This window comes from Malaclemys terrapin, chromosome 2 (genome assembly GCF_027887155.1).
Source record: "Malaclemys terrapin pileata isolate rMalTer1 chromosome 2, rMalTer1.hap1, whole genome shotgun sequence".
NCBI classification, from domain to species: Eukaryota; Metazoa; Chordata; order Testudines; family Emydidae; genus Malaclemys; species Malaclemys terrapin.
The window spans coordinates 104,255,380-104,282,375 of record NC_071506.1 but is presented as its reverse complement, the minus strand read 5'-3'; the positions used below and the strand labels follow the sequence as shown (position 1 = coordinate 104,282,375).

Here is a 26,996-nt window from a genome sequence, read left to right as displayed (position 1 = left end):
ATTTGTTAGTCTCTAAGGTGCCACAAATACTTCTGTTCTTTTTGCAGATACAAACTAACACAGCTGCTACTTTGAATCCAGCCTTTAGGTTGTCTTAATATATTTGTATTGGTTATTTTATAGCCAGTCATAAAATAAGATATGCCTTCAAGTAAACACCAGTAGATGTGTACAACAGGAAGGCATCACTTGTGTAGCCTTCTGCTTAAGTTTAAAGTAGAGTTTAAGATATCTGAAAAGCCTACAAAGGAGGAAGGTCTGAACCTACCTGCAGCTCCAAAGCTGTCTGTTCCTCCTAGCTCATGTTTCCTACAAAAGATGTATGTCCCAGGCTGTGCCCTGAAGGGGAGCAGATACTCCCCATCTTTGCTACCACTGTTTCAGATCCTCTAGTGGTAGCAGAAATGTGAGAGTTAATGTATAGCAGGCTTCAGCAATTCTTGGCAGTTTTACCACCCCGTTGTGGTAATGCAATAACCAGAGCCCTGTTTACACTTGTGCTCGACCATCGCTACCACTGGTGAGGCTGGGTCAATTTTTGCCTAGAAATGTTAGTGTAGAGAAGGCCCTGGGATACCTACAGCCCACGAGCTTTGTCAGTTCAAATGTTAAGTAGCATTTGGAGGATTATCTCATTCCTTAGTCTAGACCAAAATTGCAGTTTCCTTTGTGATGGCCACTCATTGGTAAGACAAAACCCCATTCTTTTCCAATACTTGTTTCAATGAACTCATGTTCTAAACATACACATAATATCAGTCAATGTTTCCTAAGAACTTACTTCTCCCACCTCCACCAATGCACCATTTCCTTCATTAGGTGTTTTTCATAAGCATACTGACTCTAAACAGTGCCGTTATATAGTACTTCACTACCAAGCAAATGAAAGGTACCTAGTTCATGACAGACATTGTATCTGTACGGGGTCTACAAACAAAACATCACTGTTGTGTTTATATGGCATGTATAATGCACATCAGACCACTGAGAGAGTGTCTGTCAGTTATCCAATTGCTTAAAATAATTAAAAATACCTGGAGATTTCTTCAAAGTTCAAAACAGAAATGGTTTTTTTTTATTTTTTTTTTTATTTTTATTTTTTTTTAGAAAAAGAAGTGTATTGACGAAGCTATAGTATTCCCTTCAGAACTATAGAATTCTGTAGACTACTTATGAATGTTGTTTGCTTTTATTTTTATAATTTAAACTTCATTAGTTTGTCACATTGTCAAGATGATTAAAAATATCAGTGTGACAAAACAATTTTGAAAGAAATTTCTGAATAATTTTCTTTAACTTTTCTTTATTAATTGCATAATTCTCTTCTAGCCCTACAATAAAATTAGGTTGGTCTTTTCAGATTTTTATTTGTGCTTCAATAATAAATCAACACATTAGGAGTTGAAATTCAGGTCTACAAGATAATCAACAGCTGTAGCAAAACAATTAACTACAGTATATTAGTGGATAGTTTCACTAATTTATACCTCCTGATTAAACTTGCTAGCTAGTAAAACTCTTCCAGAAGGGTTGAGTACCATCAAGGATTCTCTCTTATCCTTGTAAGATGGTCCCTTCTGGCCTTAGAATCTATGAGTCCTAGACTACCTAAACATTTCTTCCTGTTTGCCCCAAATTCTAGCATAGCTAAAACACTGAATATATCCTGCAGGTTAGTTGTGTATTGTTTTTTTAAATCGTTCATTAGAATTGTCTGCTATGGAGATGGTATTCTTGAAAGCTGTCTAGCAAGAAATATAATGTATCTGCTTGTGTGTGTGGTATTTCCACAGAGGACATCCCAGAGTCTCCTGGTTCCCCTAAAGTTGCTCTGCTTCCACCTGTGCTAAAGAAAGTTCCTTCTGAGAAAGAAAAAGATGGTCAAAGCAGCCCCCAGCCCGCTATCAGATCATTTTCTCAAGACGGTAAGATTGTTGATATATCACTGTCCCAATATCCTTTGCCTGGCCTGACTCGGTTAATGAGTACCTCTTCAAAAAAAACCAAACATGATTTCCTGGTTTCTTTGCTTTGTACTTTGGGATAGGAAACAGGAAAATGGTGTGTGATAACTCATGGGTCAGTATTTTCCCTCCTGTCTTATTTCATACAGTTTTATCAAAAGAGAAGAAATAAATCCAATGTCAATATTAATATAATATAATGTAGCCATTTCACAGTGAAACCACAGCAATAGAAACATGAAGTAAGTGACACTGTCATCTACATTATATTTTGGTCAGTTAAAATCAGGCTCACAAAAAGGTAAATGCGGCTACCTTGGTGAGCTGGTTGGAGTGGTTAAATTTCTTTCTCTAGTCTGCTTGGTGGCTCTGTCTCCCCTCTGGGATCATTGCACTCTGTTGAGTCATGTCAAACACATGCTCAGTATGTCAGGGTGCTTGGGCAAGAACTCTGAACATTCCGAGTTTCTAGGGGATTCCGTAAACCACTTTCTTCTCTTTTCCTCACGTTTTGGATTCCAGCTGTTGCTGCTGTGCTGTGCTGTGTGTGTCGCACTGAATTGGCTTCCTCTTAGAGGAGCTGGGAGTAGGGAGACAAGAGAGTTACAGGGTATGTCTGCACTGCAATGTAAGCCCAGGGGCAGTGTTTGAGAACTGTGTTGGAGAACTGATCCATGTTAGCAAACCCTGGGCTTGAGTACATTATATTTTAACATTATATTAAGCCATTTCTAACCTGTGCTCGAACTTAGGGCTTTGGTGTCCACACTGCAGTGCGCGGATCTGAGTCAAAGTAACCATATCCCAGAGTCCCTAACATTCCCCACCACACCCCTGAAATGTGGCTGCTCTAGCCCATGGTGCACTGTGGGAAAACTTTACTGCCAGTCCTGCACGTTCACTTTGCAAAAGGCTTGGTTGGTTTGCTCTCCGTTCCAAGCCCAGAAGGCTCTCTGATAGTGTGCTTGCAGATCAGTGATCAGAAGAGAATGGGTTAACATTGACCTGAGCTGCTGCTGTTCGCAAAAGGGGGTTGGCTGCCATTTTCAGCAGAGTAGATTGCATGTTGTTGAGACAGGACTAAGGAAGTTTTCCCAGGGAATTGTGTGATACTTCTGGTTGACTTCCAGGAGTCTAATCAAGAGGGGCTGTGTCTACACTGCAAAGTGATAGGGTCAGACCTTCGGTCCTGGCTTAATTTGAGCTTGGACTCTTCAGTCCTGCAGGTTACTGGGACCCTGGATCTGAGACCCGAGTTAGTGCAGTTGCAGTGTAGATGCAAGGGCTGTTGGGTTTGAGCTGCACTCAAGCACAGGCTTACGTCTCAGTGTAGACATATCCATAGAAATCCAGCTCAGCACAGTAAATTGCATGCAACTCTCATTATCTTTGTGGAGATCACCAGCTAATACAAACCAGGGTCTTTGAAACAGTGCAGAAGTCATACCTTTAAACCAGATAAAAGGGCCAGAGCAGTGTAAAAGGGCTCAAGAGTTCCAGCTAAAAGAGAATTCCTCTGGCACAGGCACTGCAGAAGACAGCCAGGCTGTCTTCCAAGGACCCCCTTACGAATCCTGGCATAGAGGTTGTGCCGGAGGGGGCATGGCAGTACTATGGAGATTGTGAACAATGCCCATAGCTTAGGCCCCCAAGGCTGTCTGAAATACTCCAGGTGCTGTTTCAACCCCAGAAGCAGCGCAGGATCAGGAGGACATAAAGGTGGCTTAAAATCACTTTTCCACTCCCCGCCATCCCCCTGGGCTGTAAGTTCTGTGTTGTGCCTCCTAGAGGTGCAGCCCAGGCTGTCTGGATGTCCTTGTGTCAGTCATAGCTTGTGGAGGCTCGTGGACTAAACACAATATTGCACTGCTCAGGAAAACAGAATATCACCAGTATAAAGGGTCTCTATCCAGATCTTGACTCACACTTGAGCCCTTATGTGCCACACTGGCAGCCCAAAGGAACCGTAAAGCTGTCCCAGTGGGGCAACTGGGGAGTCCCTGAGTTGTGTAAAGCTGGCATAGCTAGCTTTACATCCCCTACCCTGCGCTCCTTCTATGTTGGCGTTATGCTGGGAGCATGGCCAGAGCATGCAACAATCCATGAGCAGTGTAATGGACCCTAGGGAGCTGCTCTAACTGTCTCCAGGGCCAAATCGGCCCCCATCAGCTCTGGAAATTGGGAGATTGCAAAGGTAGCATAGTGAAACCTTCCTTCCTACCCCCATACTCCATGGGTCTTGCACTGAGACCAGCTTCGCTGGACCCAAGGATTGGGACCTGGAAATGCTTATCATGGTCCCTACCTCACACTGGAAAGTAGAGATAGTCTCTGCGTTACTTCCTGATAAAACAGAGGCTTTAGCTTACAAATTGATGAGAAAGTGGCCAGAAAATGTAACCCTAGCTTGTTACCACATATATGTAGCAATAACATCGGGTAAGAAGATGTGGGACAGCTCCCAGCTCATGTGAAGTCTGAATACTCTGCTCCTTTGCCAACCCCATTCAGCAAAGGGGGCATGTTAGAAAAGTGAAGAGAAGCGATTGTGTCTGGAGTGCTCCTGCACTCCAGAAGTGCCTGGCTATCTACATCAGCAGGCAATTGTAAGGTACTGCTTCTCTCAACCCAGCGGGATCTGAATTGACCATTTTGATAGTGCTGGAATATGCATATGGGTCCTGATGGAGTCAATGAGACTCTTTCCCTTAACTTCTGTGGGCTTTGGATATGGAGAAAGAGAAGTTAACATTGAGAGATACAGTGGTGCCCCTTAAAATCTCACCAGTTCTGCTTCAGATAAATAGATACAGTTACCCCCGTATTTACTTACTCCTGTATAGTGAAGACCTAGAGGATTACAACTATTAAATAAAGTTTAGTTATCTAAGGCAGTTGTCAAGTTTTTGAATTACTGTATGTTTGTATATGTCAATAAGTAGGGTTATTTAAAATAGTCCACAAATTCTTGTTCTTAAAGGGAGTCAGCCATGCTGATGATTTCGCCACTCCTTGCTGTCTTATATCTTGACTCCACAAGAGACATGATCTAATAGACGGTTTTGATTGCAACTATGGAAGACTGAGAACATTGTTCACAAATAATTTGTGATTGCAAAAATAGGATTTCCCGGTCCTTAAGTCTGTGATTTATCTCTCACACAAAATAGACCATTTATCAGTTATTTAAATTAGAATTGCCTGGGGAACATAGAAAATTATGTTTCTGTTTGGTTTTTTATCCAGTTATCTTTTTCATTTATTACTACGGTATTTGTTCATGTCAGTTACTCCTGTTTCTTTATTCTGTGCCTCTTTTCAGACTAGCATGCTTAACTAATTCCTTAAACTGGTAAATCGCTGCAAATCTGCCCAAATTGTTGCTTGGTAAACATGATTATATCCATTGAGAAGGCAGGTGGAAATTACTTAGATTATAAAATCCTCTTGTATTCATTAACATAACTACACTATTTGGGGTAATCACAAAATACACCTCTTTTTACATTGCATTTCCATAGATTAGCTGCTGAATTCTGTAATATCAACAAATGCAGATAACTGTGCCAATTAAGTTAAACATGCATCAGACTCTGTAGACTACTACCTTGGAGTAACATACTACAGAGCATATTACTGATTATATGGAGTGGATAAGATAAAATTGTCTTTTTATTAACCATTACCTTCCATATGTGGCTTATACATAACGTTTGGGGGATATAAATTAATCCCTTTTCCCTGCTAGAGCAAACAGGAGACTATAACAAAAGAGATACAGATCATGACTCTGACAAGCCAGCCAGTGGAGGGAAAAGAGCTTCAAGGCAGTACTCTACCAGTGCAGAAGAGGAGGTGAATGCACTTGGGCACAGGAAGTCACAGCCAACAACTGGTTAGAACCTTCCATTCTCATTTTTCACTGGCACAGTGCTTAACAACTGGCACTAACAAAGGTAAAGATGCATATAGAAAATAACAGCAGGTAAACTGATAGGTGTTTTGGTTTGCCACCAAAATGAGAGAGCTAAATCTAATGGGACATCCATCATTTCTGTGCTCCCACTGGAACCTCTTTCTCTAAAGGCAGATGTTATCCAAAGTGTGTGCATTCTCTCTCCACATTGACAAGCACTGAAAGCTATCACAATGCACATTGAAGTTCTCTGACTGAGAGGATTACACTGCCATTAAAAAACCCACAGCACCAAGCATCTAAGCCTTGCTCAGCTGACTCTTGGGCTTGCAGGGCTCAGGCTATGGAGTAAATGTAGCAGAGTAGACATTCAGGTTCGGGCTCTGAGTCCCTGCCGCCTTGCATGGTCTCAGCCTGAGCTGTAGCCCAAGCCTGAAAGTTTACACTGCTATTTTATACTCCCGCAGCCCGAGCCCTGCAATCCCACGTCAGCTGACCCAGGCTAGCCATGGCTGTGCCCATTTTAGATGGAATGTTGTTAGTGCCAGTTTTAGCACATCACTCACTGAACCTTTTGAGAGCGTAGTCTGTTTATTTGGATACAGAACCTTACTAGAATTACTGGAGTATTGGTTCTTAAACTGAAAAACAAACTCTGCTCCGTGCTTAAGATTTTACTGAGGAGTAGCTTTAATTTACTATAAAATTATTGAAATACATGCTTTCAAGCAAGTTATGAAAATAGTTTATTTCTAAAATACCTTATAATAACTATTGTTCTCAAAATGTTGTGTGCTTCTCATTACCTCTCATAACTGATTAATATAAGTGATTCAAAATGACTTGGTTTAAGAAGGTATTTTGACACTAATGTACAATTTCATTCATCGACATTTTTTTAGCTACATCTTGTGTGATCATTTCATACCCTGTCTGTATTTCTTTCACTACTTGTGCTATTTTCTTTCTTTCTTTCAAGAAAGTAGACTTTTTTTCTGTCTTACCATGCAAATTGATCTTTTCTCTTGGGAGGAATCAAACTTAATGTACTTGAATTTGAGACTTCCCCTTTAGGTGAGTCATATTTTTTTTGTCCCCATCATAATCAAACTTGCATTCTCCACATTCTTGATATTAGGTCCAGCTTTAAGATCGTTATCTTAGATGGTGAATATCCAAGGCCCAGTCATGCAATGGGATCTGTGCAAGTGTATCCCTGTGTCACTGCAGAGCCACATTGACTTGACTTCAGTGGCACTCTGCAAGGGTGCAGGGATCTGCCTGCACAAATCTGATTGCAGAATCCAGGTTTACATGTCCAGTGCAATATGTCAGCACCATTCTGGATAAATTTCCCAGTCCCATAATGTTATGGCACAGAATAAAATAGCTGCTACAGTAAGCTGAGTTTCAGCCTTTGGCAAAGGTGTGAGTGCACAATAGGAGAGAGGATATGTCTGGGTAAAACTTTCAACAGTGCCTAAGTCCAATTTTCAAAAGAAACTTAGAAGCATAAGTCTCATTTAAGTTGCTTTTGAAAATGGGACTTAGCCACTGTTATATATCAGTTTAGCATGACATTTGCTACATGAGAGAGCAGGATGTTGTTGCAAGATTTGGCAAATCAAGAGATACTTTTATGTTTGCAGTCTGACAGTTCTTGGAGTCTTAAAAGAAATACAGTAATAAGGGACATAGTACCCATTTCTTTATAACAGACTTTTTCAGCTACTGAAGTCTGTGCACTAGTGGATTGATCATGAGTCTGGGAGTTGGAGGCTTGGATTTTATAACAACTCTGCCACCGACTCACTGTGTGACCATGTGCAAGGCACTTAGTCTCTTTTTGCCTCACTTTCCCCATCTGCAAACCTGGGATGACGATGTTTGCCTTGTGGATGAAAATTGCTGCATAATTGCTACTTACTTTTATTTCCATATTTTGGATAGCATCGTTTGGAGTGTCACACTGATAGCGGGGCAGGCAAGATGCACTGCATGTGTAAGTGGAATTGTGTGAGATACGTGCAGTTGTCCCTAGTGGTGCAGGGTATTTATTTTTTTTAATTTCCCTCACACTAGAGATCCAGAAATGTGCTATTGGTGGTCTAAATAAAACTTGTACAGAAGCAATAATGTCATTATTTGTTAGCATTTTTATATAACCCTATAGCATGGAACTTTATAGAGAGAATAAGGACATGAGGCCAGCTTCTGTGTTGTGCTGTTACCCCTTTGCACCTTGGTGGCAGTGTAAAGGGGCTGTATGTCTAGCAGAATCAGACCTCAGGGAATACCTCTGCTGGGGTTAGCAGGACAGCTCTGCACCACCTAGTCCCACTGGAGAGGAGCACGTTGCACTGTAGGTGTTATTGGTCAGTGTAGCAAACCAGTGTAGCCGTTTAAAAACTGGCACAATTTAGAGCAGACTTGAGGCTACACCAGGGGTGAACCGGATAACCTCAAAATACGGGGAGGCAAAACATTGCTTAAAAGGCACCTTTGCCCCCTGTACATTCCTGTTCCAAATGAAGCTTGGACAGTGTGGTGAATCAGGCCCAGATTCCATGCCCTAGGTGCCATTCAAACGATTGGAGTACAAATTGTTATGGTCAGTTTGATCATGTGGAAGGTATTCATGGAAAGCTTTGGAGAGAATACAACCTTTGAATTGAGTTGGAATTTACTTGGTCCTGCTAGTGAAGGCAGGGGGCTGGACTTGATGACCTTTCAATTTCCCTTCCAGTTCTAGGAGATGGGATTTCTCCATTAATTTAAAATTTATTTAAATTTATTTATTTAACACTTCTGCATATGTCATCCTGTCTACACTAGGCTTCTTTCTGAAAACTTCTCCACTGCTGCTAATAGCTATACAGCTCCGTCCCCACTAGCAGTGCTGGCAAAACTAGTGTAGGCAGGCAGCTGTTGGCATTTTAAGCACTGTGTTGGCCAAATCTACTCACAGCAGGTCTGTACAACATGGGAGTGGGAGACTCGAACAGCTATGAGTGCCTTGTCTACACTAGCTCTACTACAGATGGGACTGCACTGGTACAGACAAAGTGGGAAATTTTTCAGATAAGGCTTTAGATGAATAATGTGTGGGAAGACTTCTGGTTATGCTAGATAATGGTCCCTTGGTACATTTCACACCAAATGTAAGCAGCCTAAATGATAAGCAAGATGTACAGATTTGATGATGCTAAGAGTAGAAGCTATTTTAACTAAAATGTTTTGTTTAATAGGGTGGGAGGAGATGACTTGCAACAAAGGGTGTCATCCCCATGGGTCTCCTAAATGTTTAAAATGTCATTTTAAAGTGAAATGTGGCATTTTCTTCAAGTGCTCAGCATTGCCCCAGTTCCACTCCCCTTCAGGTCAATGGTAAAACTCCCATTCATTTCAACAGCCATTTTAGTTAACGGTCAGATCAGAAAGCTTCACTAGCATTAAAAAAATTCTTTTCAAACCAGTTTCACTGTTTATACATTACGAGAAATACTTCTGACTCCTTGAGATGTTAGAATGCTGGGCTGAGGTCATTTAGTGCCCATTTAAATAGGTGGTGATTTCACTACCACTTAATTGACAATGTGCTGTAGTTCAGCAGTTGTACTTTTCAATCTAATTTTGCTAGATCTAGTATGCTAGTTTTACCACTCTTCTTTCTTCACTCCAACTTTGTCCTTCATATTTTCCATTGGGTATGGTATGATATTTAAACTTCAGTGCTAATGGCCAAATTCTGTTCTCGGATGCATTCATGCTGTTGAATCACTGGAAAGCAAATGCAGTCATCCAGTGACACAACGGAAGGGCAAATTTATTTATATAGATAGATAATGCAAACTACTGATTTGGGGGTTATTGTGAGTGTCCCTGAGAACTTGTGGGTACATCGTGCCAAACACATGTACACCTGGAGGAAGTGCTAATCTTGAAATGACATTGACTTGTTAAGTGTTTCAATTATAAAATTTAGGAAACTTTTATCCAAATCATCATTTTAATTGTATACAGCATAGTGCTTTGTTTTAGATCTCAAACCAAACCTTCCCTGTTTGCAGGGAAGTTCCTTTCCTTTTCTTCCTCCCTCCCCTTTCTAGTTTTAATAACAAAGGGCACACACCAGTCACACTGGAGGGAAATGGTAAAGCTTCTATTGAGTTCACGGGGTGTAGGAGCAGGACCCAAGTGTGCTAATGTTTTTTTCCCCTTGTGAAATCATTAGTAAGACCTGCTTCCATATTTTATACAGCTCCAAAAAGAAGCCCTGGACACCAGACCCATGAATACCAAGAACTAAAACAGAGGTCCTTAAGTAAAGATGGCCAGCAGGGAAGCAAGTCCAGTGACTCTGGAGAAGAAGCAGATAAAGAATTTATTTTTGTTTAGTTATCAGTACAAATGCTTGGTAGTAGTGCAAGATCCTTCATAACAATCTGGGTACAACAATCAATGACCCTTCTACTTACCAGCCATTGTTTAACCCTGGATGCATTTTCGTGTATACACCTAAATGATCATGATTTACAGTACACTCAGTATGCATTGATTTGGTCTTTAACTTCTGTTATGTATGATTTCTGACCTCCCCTTCCATGCCTTTGCTAAAGCCAGCAATTATATCATGTACTCTACTTGAATTTCTCTGAAGCAGCTATAAAGAACACCCTGCATTAGGGCCTTTAGAAACAAAGCAAATAACTGGACACTGTCTTACACTAATACACTGTACAGCAGGTAATGTGTTGTACTGCTGAATGGAAATGTGTCAAATCTGCACGTGATTTACTTATAAATATATTCTTGCGGTATGAAATTGCACATTGTAATTTATATTAACAGAGCACACTAATCAAATAATTTGTATAAATTATATATATTAGATGCTTGAGTATGGTTTTTAAATTCTCCCCTAGGGACCTTCTTTCTTCCTGTTGTGTTGTACATAAAACTCAAATGCCTACATTTGTGTACTGTCAGAAAGCACAACACAGAAGAATCCGAATGAAATCTTATGCTTCCGCATTCATACATTAATGTATATAGTTGATTGGAATGAGAGCAATTGACATTTTATTAATATTGGTGTTTTCTAGAGGCCTTCTTAAGTTCTGTCTGCATATTAGCTTACTTTTAATGTGTAATTCTAAGAGAAAGATCATTTGATGCCTGTAAAAACAATTCTGCTTGTTTTTGCATATTTCACAGACATTCACTTGCATTACAGGTTGAAGCGATTTTATTCATATGTATATTTGTACCAATAAAAATGATTTTACAACTGAAATATCAGTCTCTGTTTTTAGGTATAAAGCTATTTTATTTATCATATTTCGGTTCATATGTTTGAATGATGTTAGTGTGTCATTATAGACAAGGCTTACAATTTTAAAAAAATGCTTTAAAATGTCCATAGTAACACACATCTTCCTGTTGCGGATGGACATGAAATGCTTCATAGTTTTCTTTATAAAACTGTTTGAGGACACATACATTGACGGCTTTGCTCATGACCTTCAGGTAAATCATCTTTCACACAGGCAAATAGCCTCCAGTTACATCCAGTTTGTGTACTCTGAACTGCATTACAAGCAGAGGGCCTGAATTCTACAAAGAATTAAGCATGTGAGCAACTTTACTCACATGAGTAATTCCACTGACTTCCCTGTGGCTGCTTCAATGAGTAAAGTCACTCACCTGTGTGTTTGTAAGATTGGGTGCATATTTTGTATTTCCAGGGGGCCTGATTCTCTATGGCCCTGGATTAGTATGCAGGTGCTGGGTGATGTTTGTGGCCTGTGGTACACAGGAGGTCAGACTGGTTGATCAAGTGGTCCCTTCTGACCTTCAATTTCTATGACGCTATAACAGGGTAGGCAAACTTTTTGGCCTGAGGGCCACATCTGAGTTTGGAAATTGTATGGGTGGCCAGGAATGCTCACAAAATTGGGGTTGGGGTGCAGGAGGGGGTGAGGGCTCTGGCTGGAGGTGCGGGATCTGGGGTGGGGCCAGAAATGAGGAGTTCAGGGTGCAGGAGGGGGATCAGAGCTGGGGCAGGGGGTTGGGGGGCGGTGAGAGCTCCAATTGGGGGTGCAGGCCCTGGGGTGGGGCTGGGGATGAGGGGTTTGGGCTGCAGGAGGGTGCACCGGACTGGGACTGAGAGGTTCGGAGGGCAGGAGGGGGATCAGGGCTGGGGCAGGGGCATGGAAGGGGGGCAGGGGTGCAGGCTTCGGGTGGCGCTTACCTCAAGCAGCTCCCGGAAGCAGCAGCATGTCCCCCCTGCAGCTCCTGCGTGGAGGCGCAACCAGGTGGCTCTGTGCACTGCCCCATCCGCAGGCGCCGCCCCTGCAGCTCTCATTGGCCACAGTTCCTGGCTAATGGGAGCTGCGGGGGCAGCGTGTGGAGCCCCCGGCTTCCCTTAAATGTAGGAGCTAGAGGGGGGACATGCTGCTGCTACCGGGAGCCAGGGCACATGCACGTGGAGTGGCCCCTGACCCCACTCCTGGCTGGAGCGCAGCAGCAGGAGCTTGAGGGCTGGATTAAATCGGCTGGAGGGCCAGATGTGCCCCGCGGGCCATAGTTTGCCCACTCCTGCTCTATGATGTGCCCTAGGTTGCACAATAGGTTAGTGGCAGATCCAGAATTAGAACTCAAGTTTCCTGACTCCAAGTCCAGTACCCTATCCACTAGGCCACACTGCCTCTCAATTATTAAAAAGTGTGCACAGGTCCTAATAAGAATCATGCTGGGTGCTGTATAGACACCTATTAAAAGAAAGTTCTGGTCCTGAACAGTTTACAATCTAACCCAATATGCAACATAAAGATGTAATAAATAGCTGGAGGGGAGATTGACCATAGATGAGGGTCACAGTGATTGGAACATGTGGTTGCAACGTGACTGTGTGCATTTCAAGGCAAAAGAATTTTTTAAACTATAATTCAGAAATAATGAAGAGCTGGTGATTTATTGTGAAAATATAATAGTAGAAGTACAAGTGGGTCTTCAAGAGGGCAGAGGCTCTACAGAGGGATTTTGGGAGGGTGTTCTCTGCATAAGTGGGGACATGGAAGAAAGGGAGAAGGTGTGAGTGGAAACAGGTCGGTGATGGATGCTGGAATCTGGCGGAGTAGAAAAGGGGAGAGGGTGACATGCTAGGATAGAGGCAGACAAGTAGGGAACGGGTAAGTTGTGAAGGGCTTTAAAGATCAGCCCAAGGAGCTCATCTTTGATGTAGTAGAGAAGGAAGGAGCCAGTGGATAGAATTAGTAGGGGTGATCTTAGCATTTATGATTTGAGTAGACCTGTCAAAGTGGATGGACTGAGCCCACTTACGGATCCCTTCCCAAAATCCATTCTTTAAAGGCTCTACAAAAAAGTCAACAAAAACATATTGTCAATGCTAGCAAAAGCTGCTGATTGGTCTAACCATCAGCAATGACACTATTCATGTGTCCATCACTAGACGGAGATCACAGATAACAAGAACATCTCCCTATCTGAAAACACAGGGATCAAACATATCTATCAGATCAAGATGTGACTTGAATTGCTTCAACACCATTTTCTCAATGATCTGCCCCCCAAAACAGTAGGTTAGAGATTAGATGATAAATTGTTAGTGTTTTAAAACATTCCCATATGTAGGATGGGATCTCGGTGGTGAATATCTGCTTTCTAAAAGGAGAACTGCGACCATTTGGAAATCCTATTTTTAGGCTGGTTGACCCACAAAACCACTATCCCAGAATGAACCAGGGATTAATTTGGCCCCTTAGACATAAATCTTCTACTTTGCCTGAGTGCCCCTTTCACATCACAAGCCCTTGCTGTCACTGAGAGCTGTTTTATTTCTCCATTAATTGAATAATGCTGATGAGATTATCCAATTTTTGTTTCCTGTTACACGCACAGTACCTACTGAATAGAATTTTGCAAGAAAACATCACAAAAGTTCTGCTAGACTGGGAATGTTTTTCAGATGAGGCATAAAAGTGTGGTCCTGACCAGTTCTGGTCATTAAAGCTTCCATAATATTTTTCACATGACCAGAAGTGTTAACCCTGGGATACTATAGTCCGGCATTGGTAATTACACTCTGCCTATCTAAAATGTATCCTGTGCTTTTAAATAGTGAAGCTGTTCTTCCCTTCTCCTAAGGGAAAAATTTGTGGCACAGATTGTTACTGACAAATACAGCCCAGGTGAGTAGTGACCAGAAGTTGTCACCAGCTAACAGTGGTTCAGTGGCCAATAACTTGCGAGGTCACAAACCACCAATGCAACAGGCTAATTACACTCTTGCTAGCAGTCTCAGCAGACTGGCCAAAGATTGAATGGGCATGGAGACCAAAGAAACCATCTTGTCCCTGGTGAGTGAACCCCTGTTGTTCAGGGGTGAGGCAGGGCGGGAAAACTTGCACTGCCATTGCCATTATGTGGCTGGACAGAAGACTTTAGTCTCTCATGCTTATGTACAGTGTTGGATTGACAGTCCTTTACACCCCACAGAAAGCAGCTGTATTTCAGTGATATGGTAATTGAATGCTCCCTATGAAGAGTCTGCTAAATTATTTGGGTTTCTTCTGGATGAAAATTTCTTTACAAATTGGATAATAGTTCTTTCTCTTTGCTTAGAATGTAAATATTGTCAAAAACAATGCCCTTGACTATTTACTTCATGCAGTTATTCTTCAGTCCTAATACCGTTTTAAATTGTACCATGTATATGAAAAAAAGAAATCCCAAACTTCTGGGCTGAGATTAAGTTCAACAGAGCACGGGAGGTACAGTGTGGCTATGTCTGAATAAAAGCAATCTAAACCCAGTTAAATGCCCAAATGGTGTTGCCAGTTGGTCTGCAGGATGACAAATTTGTAGGCCACAATACTTGGATAATTGCTTATAATACCTTTGTGTGTGTGTGTGACTGTGTCCATTAACACCCACTAACTCTGCTTTTATGGTCACTTCAGCATTTTAACCCATATTTCAGTAGATCAAAAGTCGTCCTCTCCTTTTTATGATTTTCCTCCTCTCACCTTGTATTATTGGAAACCCCATCTTTCTGCATCCCTGTGCTTCTTTTCCCCCTTACTCTTTTCTCTCTCTCCATCTCATTGCCACCTCCTGCCCTTCTCACTAGTCGCAATACCTCTGAACCTCCAGAAGAAACACCTAACCTGTAGCTAACTTCCCACAGTGAATTACAGGAGAGGGGATGCAGTAAGTTATTTCTAGCCAAGAAGTATAATCTCATCAAAGCAGCCAGGCATTCCTGCCCTTAAGGCCATGTATGCATTGTTACTTAAGTAGGCACTGTTCGATACTAGCAGGTCAAAACACTGTGCTCACTGCAGGTGGGAATCTTCTTTTCCTCTAGTAAAATCTTTAACTCCTTCAGTGCATTCTCCAGCCAAGGATGGGGTATAGTTAGGCCTGACAAAATTCAATTTTTATTTTTTAAACATTTTTATGGATAATATTTTTAAGCAATTTTTTATTTCCATGCATTTAAGTGTTCGTAGTTGTGCAAAGCTCTAGATTGTATGCTTTTTTCATTTTTTACTGATTGTACATTTTCACTGTTCTGGAAAATTATGGGGGTCGGACAATTATTTAATGACAGATGTTGTGATTCAAAACGTTAAAGCTTTCCAACTATTAAAACCCAAAATTGTCAATATCACATGTCAAAGTATACATGGTAAATATCCTTAAATCAAACTCTAGCAAGTTCTCAAGCATTTTTCTTACTTTGTGTATCTGTACATTCTTCTTCTTATAGAGGGAAATGATTTTATCGTATACTCACAAACCAATGAAAAAATAACAATTGCTGACAAATCTGATCCTTCCAAACCTATTTGTAGTGTAGCGCTCTGCTGAGCAGGTCAGTTTTGTTGATGGCTTTGGCTGTGCAATATGTGGCAACACTCTCTCCTCCTTATGAGAACAAGAAACCAGCAGTTGCTGAATGCATTCTCCTGCATGATAGTGCAGAGAATATCCTGTGGTCCCCAGGCCAGCTTACAGTGCAGAAGTTTGGCAAATTTTCACATGGCTTCCTGCATATGAGAACAGAGCAGAAACAGAATTGAGCGGGGAGGGTAGATGTATACATCTGCAGCTGGCAAACTCATCATTGGTAGTTTGTTATAGGCAGTGGGTGAAAGACTGACCCAGATCTGAAAAAGAATGGCACCAGAACCTAACCTTAGCTGGTCTGGTAAAATACTTGAAGGCTAACTTTTTGGCTTGCAGTTCCTCCTGCAGCTAGAGTGATGTTATAACAAGGTGAAAATCAGGTGGTTTGTGTCCGAGAGCATGCTTAGGGTTATTTTGTGCAATATTCAAAGGTTTATTGTCAGCACTCTTCTGCAGATGTTAAAGATCATGTTGAAAAAGTAGTTTCTGTGGAGCCTTAAACAGACTAAGGTTGTAGGTGTAGCCTGCAAGGACTTCAGTGAGGAGTTCTGTTTAGTTTTTTGGCCTTCCATGCCCCATCCTGCACAGAATCACTTGCAGGTTTAAACTAGTATGAACGGTGGATTGTCTGTAACCCATGATTTGAGAACTTCAGTAACTCTGCCAGAGGTTAAGGGTCTGTTACAGGAGTGGGTGGGTGAGGTTCTGTGGCCTGCAATGTGCAGGAGGTCAGACTAGATGATCATGATGGTCCTTTCTGGCCTTAGAGTCTATGAGAGCCTGGATCCTAATATTATGCTCAGGCCACCATTGCTTCTATAGGGTTTAGGAAGAGGATGAGTGCTAAATGTTTTATTACTACACTGCATCTCTCAGATGTATTGTGTCGCTGTCTGGTAGCATAACCCACTGGGGAGTGTGTGAGAGAGGTCTCCCTCTGAGCCTGATCAGCAGAACATGAGAATTTACCACTCCAACTGGAAAGCTGTGGCCCTTGAGCAGGGCCGGCTCCAGGCACCAGCCTGGCAAGCAGGTGCTTGGGGCGGCTGCTCCGGAGAGGGGCGGCAGGTCCGGCTATTCGGCGGCAATTCGGCGGACGGTCCCTCACTCCTGCTCTGAGCGAAGGACCTCCTGCCGAATTGCCGCCGCAGATCGCGATCGCGGCTTTTTTTTTTTTGGCTGCTTGGGGCGGCCAAAACCCTGGAGCCGGCCCTGCCCTTGAGCTCAAGCTTTTAGCTTTGGAAGTCCCCAGTTCAAACCCCATGTGTTTGGCTGAGATAGGGACTGTCACAGCAGCGTTTGAACATACATCTCTTAGAACTCTGTTCTTCAAGGAATCTTCCTTAGCTTGTTTTCACCAACAATCTTTTCAGCCACTTAATAACCTGAACTATTTTCCTCTATATTGTCTTCTGCCTCTTTCTTGGTAAGCTCTTTGGAGCAGGGAATGTGTCTTACTCTGTTTGTAAAGAGCATGTACAATTACACTGCTGTATGCATATATTTTAATAAAAATAATAGAAATGGAGGTGGCGCCTGAGTTTGCTCTCTCTCTCTTTGTTCTTCCTTCCTTTCTTACCTAACCCAAATCAGATTCCTCATCTGGGACCCTGTTATTGGACTCCTGGTTTCTACTTTCTGCCTGCCCATATTCTGCTAGTCCTGCTTGCTGTAGCAGCAGCTCAAGAGAGAGCTGGATGGGAAACAGTTATCCTGTCCCTGAGAATTTGAGATTTCAAAAAAATTTCCCATCCTGAATTGAGACAAAAAGTCAAAATCTCAAATTTTGACAAACCAAAAAGTGAAGGGGGGCGGGAGGGGGGGAGGAGTCAATCAAAAGATTTCATTCCTATAATTAAAAAAAAAAAATTCCCCCGTTTTTACATTTTTAACCTGTAAATGAACTTAAAATTGGAAATGAAAAGTTGTGTACCTTGGAAAACAGAAGTTTTTTTCATTTTGAAAATATCAGAATATGATGTGTTGTCAATTTTGCAACTTTTTCCAATTTTTTTCTGAAACAGGAAATTTGTGAAAACAGACCCTTTCCCATGAACAGTATCAGTTTTAATTAATCAGCATTTTCTGATGAAAATGCATTTTGTCAAAAAATTCCCAACCAGCTCTACTCCAGAGAGACTTTCTCCATTTAATGATGGCAGAGTATTTGAGAATCATGAGAATGGTGATTGATGGCTTATGAAAGAAGACTGCAGTGGTTAGACATATCTGGTGGGCATGAGCCTAACCACTGTCAGTATTATCTTCATTGACTTATTGGGATTGCATGAGGGGAAAGTTGGGCCCTTATCTATATATTCATATTGTGCTTTTTGAAATGCACAGCAAAGTAAGCAAGTGGCATGGAATATTTTTCTATAAAGGATATAAACACTCATACTTCCGGGCATAGGTCAGTCAACTTATGGCAGTTCAGAAATAGCTACTACCATGGAAGAGGTTAGTATAAAATTGCCAATTCTGGGGTTTCTTCACTTTCCCCTGAATAGCTGGTGCTGTCATTTATCACAAGATACTGGTCTGAGCCAATAAAGCAACACCTATGTGCCTACGTCTTCAGTCATGTATAGGTTAATTAATCTTGGTCCTTTTCCCAAGCCTTAGATTTTGCTTCAGAGGTTTCCTGGAGTACTCTGACACCCCACATAAACTATGAAGCTGACTTATTCTCAGTAGAGAGAGGCTGATCAATGGGACAAATGACTGGGAGGCTTCTTCCATTTCAGAAATTCCTGCACTGTAGAAAAGGCAAAGAAATGTGGGCTTGGGGGAATGTTATATTTCTTTTGTCACTAAAGGAGTCTACATGGGAATCTCTTCTCAATCCCAGTGTTTCAGGCACTGGCTTCTCTTCATCCACATCCATCCACAAAGGTCCCTTCTTCCACAAAGTAATCAAATGCTGACCACTGCCACCCATAATATTAAAGCAAAGGGAGAGACAAAATTAGGGGAGGGTGGGAAATCCACCTTCATCTGAGTCTCCCCGTGCTTTGTGTGTTCTGTCAGTCTCAATGTAAAATTCCAACAGCCAGAGACCATGTTGTTTTCTGTGTCCAGTGCTTAATAATAGAGGAAGGATGGTCTGAGGGTTAAAACACTGGCCTGGACTCATGTGAGCTGTCCTGCTGTGCCACAGTGTATGACCTTGGGCAAGTCACTTAATCTAACTGTGCCTCAGTTCCCCAGCTGTAAAATGTCCCATCTTTGATCTGTCTTGTCTAAATTGTAAGTGTTCCTAGGCAGGGACTCTCCATGTGGATGTACAACACCTAGCACTGTAGAGCTCTAGCAGGTGCCGACTTTAAACCCCCCCCCCCACTCCACCCCTTCCTCCAAGCCCCACTGCCCCACCTATTCCCACCCCTGCTCTGCCCCAGCCCTGCCCCCACTCCACCCCTTCCCCCAAGACTCCATCCTGCCTCTTCCTGCCCCTGCTCCACCCCTGGCCGTGCCCCCACTCTACCCCTGCTCCGCCTCTTCCCACCCCATCCCCCAAGTGTGCCCCGTACCCGCGCCTCCTCCCAGCTTTTCCTGCATGCCATGGGACAACTGTTCTGGAGCATGCAGGAGTCACTGGGAGGGGGGGAAGGGGAGGAGGTGATCAGCAGGACTGCCAGTGGATGGGGGCTCTGGGGGGAGGGTGGGAGCTTAGCTACCAGTGGGTGCTAAGCACCCACTAATTTTTTTTCTGTGTGCGCTCCAGGAACAACCACCAATTTTCACCAAAGTGCTGTGCCACCAATACCATCCCCCTACATTTCCAACAGGGAGAAGACCACTCCAAGTCACCTCTTACGGGAACTAAGGAAAGATGCACCTTTTAGGCAAGGTAGCAGGACCTGAGCTGCTTCTACCCTTGTGTCTCATTCCATATCCTACAGCAAAGAGAGTCAGATGTGCCAGCAAATACAAGAACTGTATTCCAACATGAAAGGAATTTTTTTCAATAAAGTATCAGAGAGGTCAACTTCGACATCTCTACATCAAATATCCTGGGGCCTTATTATGAGAGTATGCATTTGATAAACCCCACCAAGACAGTAAAGATTAGGCACTCCAGTTTTCCCTTTCTCCGTAGCAGAGATATTACCTAAATGATAGTGTCGAGTTTTACTCCTATCTGATGAACCCTAACACCTGACCCAAGCCACTAAATCTTTAAAGTCTTCCCTCCCCCCCCCCCCCCCCCATGGCAAGTTGAGTTGAAGAGGATAAAAGCTGCATGGGAGAATGATCATTTTAATTAGATTGATACTGCCCAGGAAAGGACTGCTGCCTAGCCAAATCCAATTTGCTTTAATTTAGAAGAGGAGTAAAGTTAACTCTCTAATCTCTGCTGAAAGACGATGTTACAGAGAGGCCAAACATTAAAGGCTTTTCTTTTTTTTTAGCTTGTTTAAATGGAACAGACTCAGAGGTTGGTGCAGGAGAACCATATGGAAAGTTTTCAGCTTCCACCTTATTAAAATTAATGTTAAAGCCTAGCAGATTGCTGAAATAATTAGTGTCATTAAGAATAACTGTGAGGGCAGCCCTTGGCTGAGTAACAAAAATCAGCATATGGTCAGCAAAAAGATTTTTGACTTTTGCTCCCTTAACTGCCCACAACTTTCTGCAGCTTTGCAAGTTGCCTAAGTGTAACAGCAAAAAGTTCAAGAACCTGGGCAAAAAGTAACCAGGGGAGGGGGAGCTGTTGGTGATGGAAGGGAACTCCTCCCCCAGGGTTGATGGTTGGGTATAGGGGACAGATTTTTCCAAAATAGAAAAGGAGGTGATTTAGGAGATTCTCAGTTGGGCTGCCTATACTTCCTCATCAGGTGCTGCTCATGGTTCAGGTACAAAACTGGGAGTCCCAGAAACTCCTTAGTCAGAGACAAGCTTCTCCTTCTGCTCTCTCTAGGGCCGCCCTTATTGTGCAGGGCTGTGCAGGGCACCATGAAATTTGGGGCACCAAATTGCCCCAAATTTCATGGTGCCCTAGGCAGCTATGTGCTGCATAAACGGCAGCCCCAGCGACCAGCCCTATCCCTTGGCCAGCCCCCCCCCCCACCCTGCAAGGGGCATGGCCATCCCTAGGGAGGGGTGGGGCCCTGGACAACTCCCTCCGCCCTGCTTCTTACCCTTCCCCCCTGGCCCGCCCACAGAGCTGGCTCTAACTTTTTTGCCGCCCCAAGCGAAAAAAAAAAAAAACCAGCGCTGCTCCGCCGAAACAACCTCCTCCCCAAGCACCGCCCTGCCCCGCTGAAATAACCCCCTCCCCAGCGCCGCCCTGCCTGGCCGAAACAAACCCCTCCCCCCCGAAGCACAGTGCTGCACCACCGAAACAACCCCCCCCAAGCACCGCCTGCCCCGCTGAAACAAATAAAAAAAACAAACCTCGAGCGCCGCCCTGCCGAACCAAAAAAAAACCCCAAAAACCCCGAGTGCCGCCCCGCCACCCGAAGATTGGCTGCGCCTTACAAGGTGCCACCCCAAGCACGTGCTTGGTCGGCTGGTGCCTGGAGCCGGCCCTGACCGCCCCCATTCCACCTCTTCCCGGCAGAGGTGGGAAGCGGAGCAACCCGGTCCCAGCCCGCTCTACTCCGCCAGCTCCCAGCCACGGTGCCCCACTTCCCGCCGCTGGTGAATATAGGGAAAGGATTGCCCCCTGCACTCACTGGCGGTGGGAAGCCAAGGCACACAGCCCAGCCCACTTCGCTTCCCTTGCCCTGGTCCCAGCCATGTTGCTTGGGTTGGGGAAAGGACCGGCCCTGGCTCTCACCTGCGGCGGGAACTGGAGCGCCGCGGCTGGGAGCTGGCGGAGTAGAGCGGGCTGGGGCTGGGCTGCTCCACTTCCCGCCGCTGCCGGTGAGTGGTGGTGGGGATGTGTGGAGCCCTTCCCCCAGGCCTCCTCCCCCGAGCGACATGGCTGGGGCCGGGGTGAGGGAAGTGGAGCGGGCTGCTCCCGGCCCCCCACTAATCCTCTGGGCCTGTGGGGCCCCCAAACATGGCCCTCCACAGCTTCTGCCTCCCAGACCCTGGGGGACTGCATAGGGCACCCAAATGGCTAGGGATGGCCCTGACTCTCTCTGCAGGTTTCCCTGCCTGGTGAGTCCTCCCCACACTAACCAGGACGAGAGGGGGTTGCTGCTAACCACAAGCCAGTGAGAGAGAGGAGAGATCGCCCATACTTTAACCTGAAGAGTTGAATGTGAGCTCCCAGCGTGATCAAAAAAGCTAATGCGATCCTGGGACACATAAACAGGGGAATCACGAGTAGAAATAGAGAGGTTATTGTACCTCATATTTGGCACTGGTGCAACCACTGCTGGAATCCTGTGTCCAGTTCTAGTGCCCACAATTCAAGAAGGTTGTTGATAAATTGGAGAGGGTTCAGAAAAGAACCATGAGAAAGATTAAAGGATTAGAAAACATGCATTATAGTGGTAGAATCAAAAGCTTGATCGAGTGAGTTTAATAAAGAGAAGGTTAAGGGATGGCTTGATTATAGGCTATAAGTGTCTACGTGGGGAACAAATATTTAATAAAGGGCTTTTTAATCTAGCAGAGAAAGGTGTAACACAGTCCAATGGATGGAAGGTCCAAAAGCCTAGTGGAGTGGATGTCTGGAAGTGCTGTTCACTGCACATGATATGTGGATGATGTCTGAATTGATGTCTGGAAGTGCTGTTCACTGCACATGATATGTGGATGATCCTTTGCTGGAACTCAAGTTGTGGCTACAGTCAAAATGGGATCATCATTTCTTTTACTAATTAGCCCAATCACCCCTTCCATTCCACCCTTCAATGCACATGATTTAGAGGTTGTATTGGTCACCATCCCCAAGTACCTGGATGTCTACCTTCAATATAATACATTTAAACAAACAAATAAAATGCCCACCCAAGCTGTGTTATTGGGAGCTGTGCTAGAGGGGAACAACAGGACTCAGGGTGGGACTCAAGGATTGCAAATAAGCTTGTGCCCATCTTAGATTTTGGGGGAGAGTGGGGTGGGGAAAGAGCATCTTTTTTTCAGGGTAGAGCTTTCTCTCCAAATTGATTTTCATGGGGGGGTGCATTTAATCTGTTATTTCGATTTAGTTCCCCTTTCAGTATGTCTTTTATCTACTTCGCCAGCATTTACTTTTCTGCAGCTCTCGAAGACCCCTTACCAGGCTGCAATGCTTTGTTCATACCATCTCTAACTCCAGCTGCTTGGAACAGTTCATTTGGCATAAACACTTCTGACTGCTCTAATTTAAATCATATGATGTGAGGCGATTAGTGCTGGGAATTAAAACTCATGCTCCTTATGATATTAATACACACAAAGTAGGTAGATGTGCACTAGACAAAAATTACCAGCAATCACTGCACGCTCATTGGGGAGGCAAAATCAACTATGCTGAGGAGTATCTATGCTAGCATCATCATTATTGTCTTTAACCATTGCAAGACTGAGGGTAGCAGCTGAAATTATTTGTTTGGGAAGCTAATCTCATTCATACATCTGCAACTTTTACTGTCTTTCAGATACTCTGTGCAAAGCAAAGGGCCAAATTCTGGCCTCAAATCTATGTGCTGAAGATGGCCCTAATTCTCCTTCTGGAGACACAAAAATATGAAGCTGATAGTTACAGCTGGGGGTCCTATTGCCCAATAACAATTTATTTAAATGTAGCCCCTTATTCTGTTTGAAAATTATCCACAGACAGACCCGGATTTTTATGCACATTTTGTCTTCTGCAATTACTTGATGAATCTTTTAAATAGACACATTTTAGCCTACGGGTTGCTCGCAAATTATTTACTGTAATTATTACTCTGACAATTTGCTATTGGTAATTCACTATTGCGCTTTGTGACTGGTCACCTAAGTTACATGGGATTGCTTCTGTTCCCTGATTGGAAGCCTCCCATTCCCACAAAGATTTCAAGACCGCTAGCAAACACTTCCAGCATAATTACTCAGGCATGGGGCCTGATCCAAGCCCTACTGAAGTCACTGTGTATTTGAGGCACTTTCTCTTCTTGCAAACATGGTTGCGAACAAAACATTTGCAGTCCACAAGGTCAAGAGAGTCTGTTATGGAGAGTTTACAGTTTTGACTACAAAACAAGATAGGCGATTCAGAGGAATCTGTCACCTTAGTTAATTGTTTCATTATCCCTGGTCATTAATTTTATTAGTCATTAATTTATAATTAATTTATATTCAGAGTTTTAAATAAAACAGATATTGACATATGTTTTTTGCAGTGGTCTTCCAAAGTTAATGATAATTGTGGTTACATAAAAATACTTTTGCTCTATATGGTCAAAATGAGAAAAGATCCCAGAACTATGTAAGAACCAAAAAGGCTCTTTGTGATTTGAAGTTTAATTGCCATAATTTGAAAATAAACCAATAAAAGAAACATCTGAACTAACAATCTGCCCTCATGAAGACTTAATGGAAAAATCTCATACTGCTAAATATTATTAGATTATCTTTCCATCTATTTCTGAATAAAAAATGGTAAAAAAATGGTGTAATTTTCAAAATATTAGAAATATATCAGTATGATGCAATGGGATGAAATGTAGTTATTTCAAGTCCTTTGGGCTTAGTTTTAGTAACAACTATTTTGAAATCCTTTATCTCTACAACTATGATGTAATCCACAGACAGGACACGACCTTTTTGTTTTAAGATTATGGCACCACACAAAAAAGGTTTATAGGAGCAATATTTTAATCTAAAATAATCCTAGTTTTGTTTCAGATGCTGTAAATCTTTAATCCTATGGCTTCAGTTAATGTCTAAAATAAATGTAAAACAAAAAGGATGGGTTACACACCTTACAGTGACTGGAGTTCTTTAAGATGTGTTGTCCCTATGTGTAGTGTACTTCAGGATGCGCATGCACCCCGGAACAGAGAATTTTCCTTAGCAGTATCTGTCTATACCCCCACTCTCCTTGTGCTCCCCACTGAGGGGGCAAAAAAGGGGCTGCAGACTGCCACTATCTTAATTCCTTGTCTACTGCAGTTCCCAGCAAGGGGAAACCAGGCAGTGGGGAAAGGAGAATGGGTAGTGGACATATGGGGCAACACATCTTGAACTCACTTTACTACAAGGTGAGTAACCTTTCGTTCTTTGAGGAGTGATTGTCCCTGTGTTGTGCATGTCAGGTGACTCACAAGTGGTGTTTCTTGAAGGAAGCAGATGCCTGGAGTCCTATGACACAACAGATTGCAGAATTGCCCTGCGTAGAGAGGCATCAGAAGCAGCCGCTTGCACTAGTGCATAGTATCTAGTATAGGCATGTATGGAACTCCAAGTTGCCGCTCTGCAGATATCCGTAATAGAGACCTCTCTAAGGGAAGCTACCCATGCTGCCTGAGCAAAAGTTGACTGCATTTGCACATGGCTATCAACGAGACATTGTTCATCTTGTAGCAGAAGTAGGATGCACACTGAGATGCATTTCAATAGCCTCTGTGAGGAGATGGCCTCTCCTTTCGTACGTTCCATGAATGAGACCGAGCCTAGGGAACTTCTGAAATGATTTCACTCTTTGTGGGTTAAAGGCAAGAGACTTACACATGTCAAGCGAATGCCACGCCGCATCTTCCCAGCTACATTGAGGCATATGGTAAATCACAGGTAGATGGATACTTTGGCTGATATGGAAGTGATATGAAACAAATCCCTAAAGCTACCTATAAAATGTTTTAAAACTATTTACAGAGAGAAGCTGAGACAGTCAATACAAGCACTGAAGCTGACCATGGTTGTCCAGCAGCCCCTTGTATTCCCTCAGGGCAGGGCAAGGGCACATGTGCATACCACACAGACACTACTAAAGAGGTTCTCTGGTCCTGAGTACATGGAGTGAATGCACAACCTGAAGTGCTTTGCACATAGAAACAATCACTCCAAGAAAAACCTGCTTTATTAAGAAAACAGAATATACGGCAGATGTACTCATGTTGTTTTAAGTCTGGTTGTGGTAAATCCACATTTCACTTTATTCTTCAAAAATATTGTATTCTGAGGAGCACCCTGCTGAAATAATGCAACTAGTTGGGAGTCCCTCTATTTTGGTCCATATAACTCCACACACTTTAGAACCACTGATGTTCTGCTGTGTAAGTTTTAGGGCACAATGTTAAAAGCCTACGTGAAAGGTCCCCCACTCCTGAATGCTAAGGTTCTTTGGGGCTGGGGCCAGGGGATGGCTGGCAGATCTGCTCCTATACACACCCTCTGACCCTTCAGCTGCTTCCTTCCCAATAAGTAAGGACACAGAGTCCACTCCATTGGTTACGGGGAAGACACTTCAATGGGGCAACATTGAATTCCCTGGTGCCCACCAGCATTATCCTGGCAGAGTGGTAAGAAGATCATTTGGGCCTTACCGCATACCTCTTAGAATATGTGTTTAATAGTGCTATAAATGAAGAGCCACATTCTGAGATCCTTCCTTGCAGCAAGTAGTAACTTACTCCACAAGTACTCCCCTCCTCATTGACATCAATGAGACTACTCAGGTAATAAATGGCTACTCATCATGAGAAAGGGTATCAGAATCTGGCCCCAAAGAAATACTTCAGGCCTCCAACTCATGCCTTATTGAGTAGCCTATACCAAACGGATTCATCATTGTACAATTACACCTTAAATGATGAGCATAGTTTTATAGTTGATATCACTATACATTGTTCAGCATCTTTAGTACTTGGGTTTTTGCAATGACTGACATGTGGTCTTCCATGATATTACAGATCTTAAGAAATTGCTGTGGGATATTTTCCCAAATCTCTTGTGTATCTTCCCTTCCGGGGTGGCTCCAGCAAGTGCATGCCTGGGGTGGCAAGCCGCGGTGGCAATTAGGCGGCGGGTACGCTGAAGGCATGGGACCGGCAGATCACCCGCAGAAATGCCGCCGAATCCGCGTGACCAGCGGACCACCCACAGGCGTGCCACCAAAGGCCGCCTGACTGCCATGCTTGGAGCAGCAAAAAACATAGAGCTGCCCCTGCTTCCCTTTACCCTCTCAACCTTCCTGGAGTGTCTTTGTCATCTTTGCGTGCCTAGGTACGATTGTATCTGGAGTGCAGGCTGTCCAAGTGATGATCCTTTGTGTGTGTATTTGTTACTTTACTGCTTCTGTTTGACAGCTCTGG

The 26,996-nt window shown here is 43.3% G+C and overlaps 1 protein-coding gene across 3 annotated transcripts in view; it reads left to right on the top strand.

Moving 5' to 3' along the window:
- Positions 1-11,176, top strand: part of CARMIL1 (capping protein regulator and myosin 1 linker 1) — a 274,371-nt gene extending 263,195 nt beyond the window's left edge. For 2 of the 3 annotated variants that reach the window (XM_054017433.1, XM_054017435.1), the window contains exons 36-38: positions 1,794-1,925; positions 5,713-5,859; positions 10,142-11,176. In XM_054017433.1, coding sequence (XP_053873408.1) covers positions 1,794-1,925; positions 5,713-5,859; positions 10,142-10,278 — 416 coding nt within the window. In that variant the 3' untranslated portion in view covers positions 10,279-11,176. The remainder of the gene's footprint in view (positions 1-1,793; positions 1,926-5,712; positions 5,860-10,141) is intronic. The other variant, XM_054017434.1, reaches the window with a different exon arrangement.
- The last annotated feature ends 15,820 nt before the right edge of the window (positions 11,177-26,996 follow it).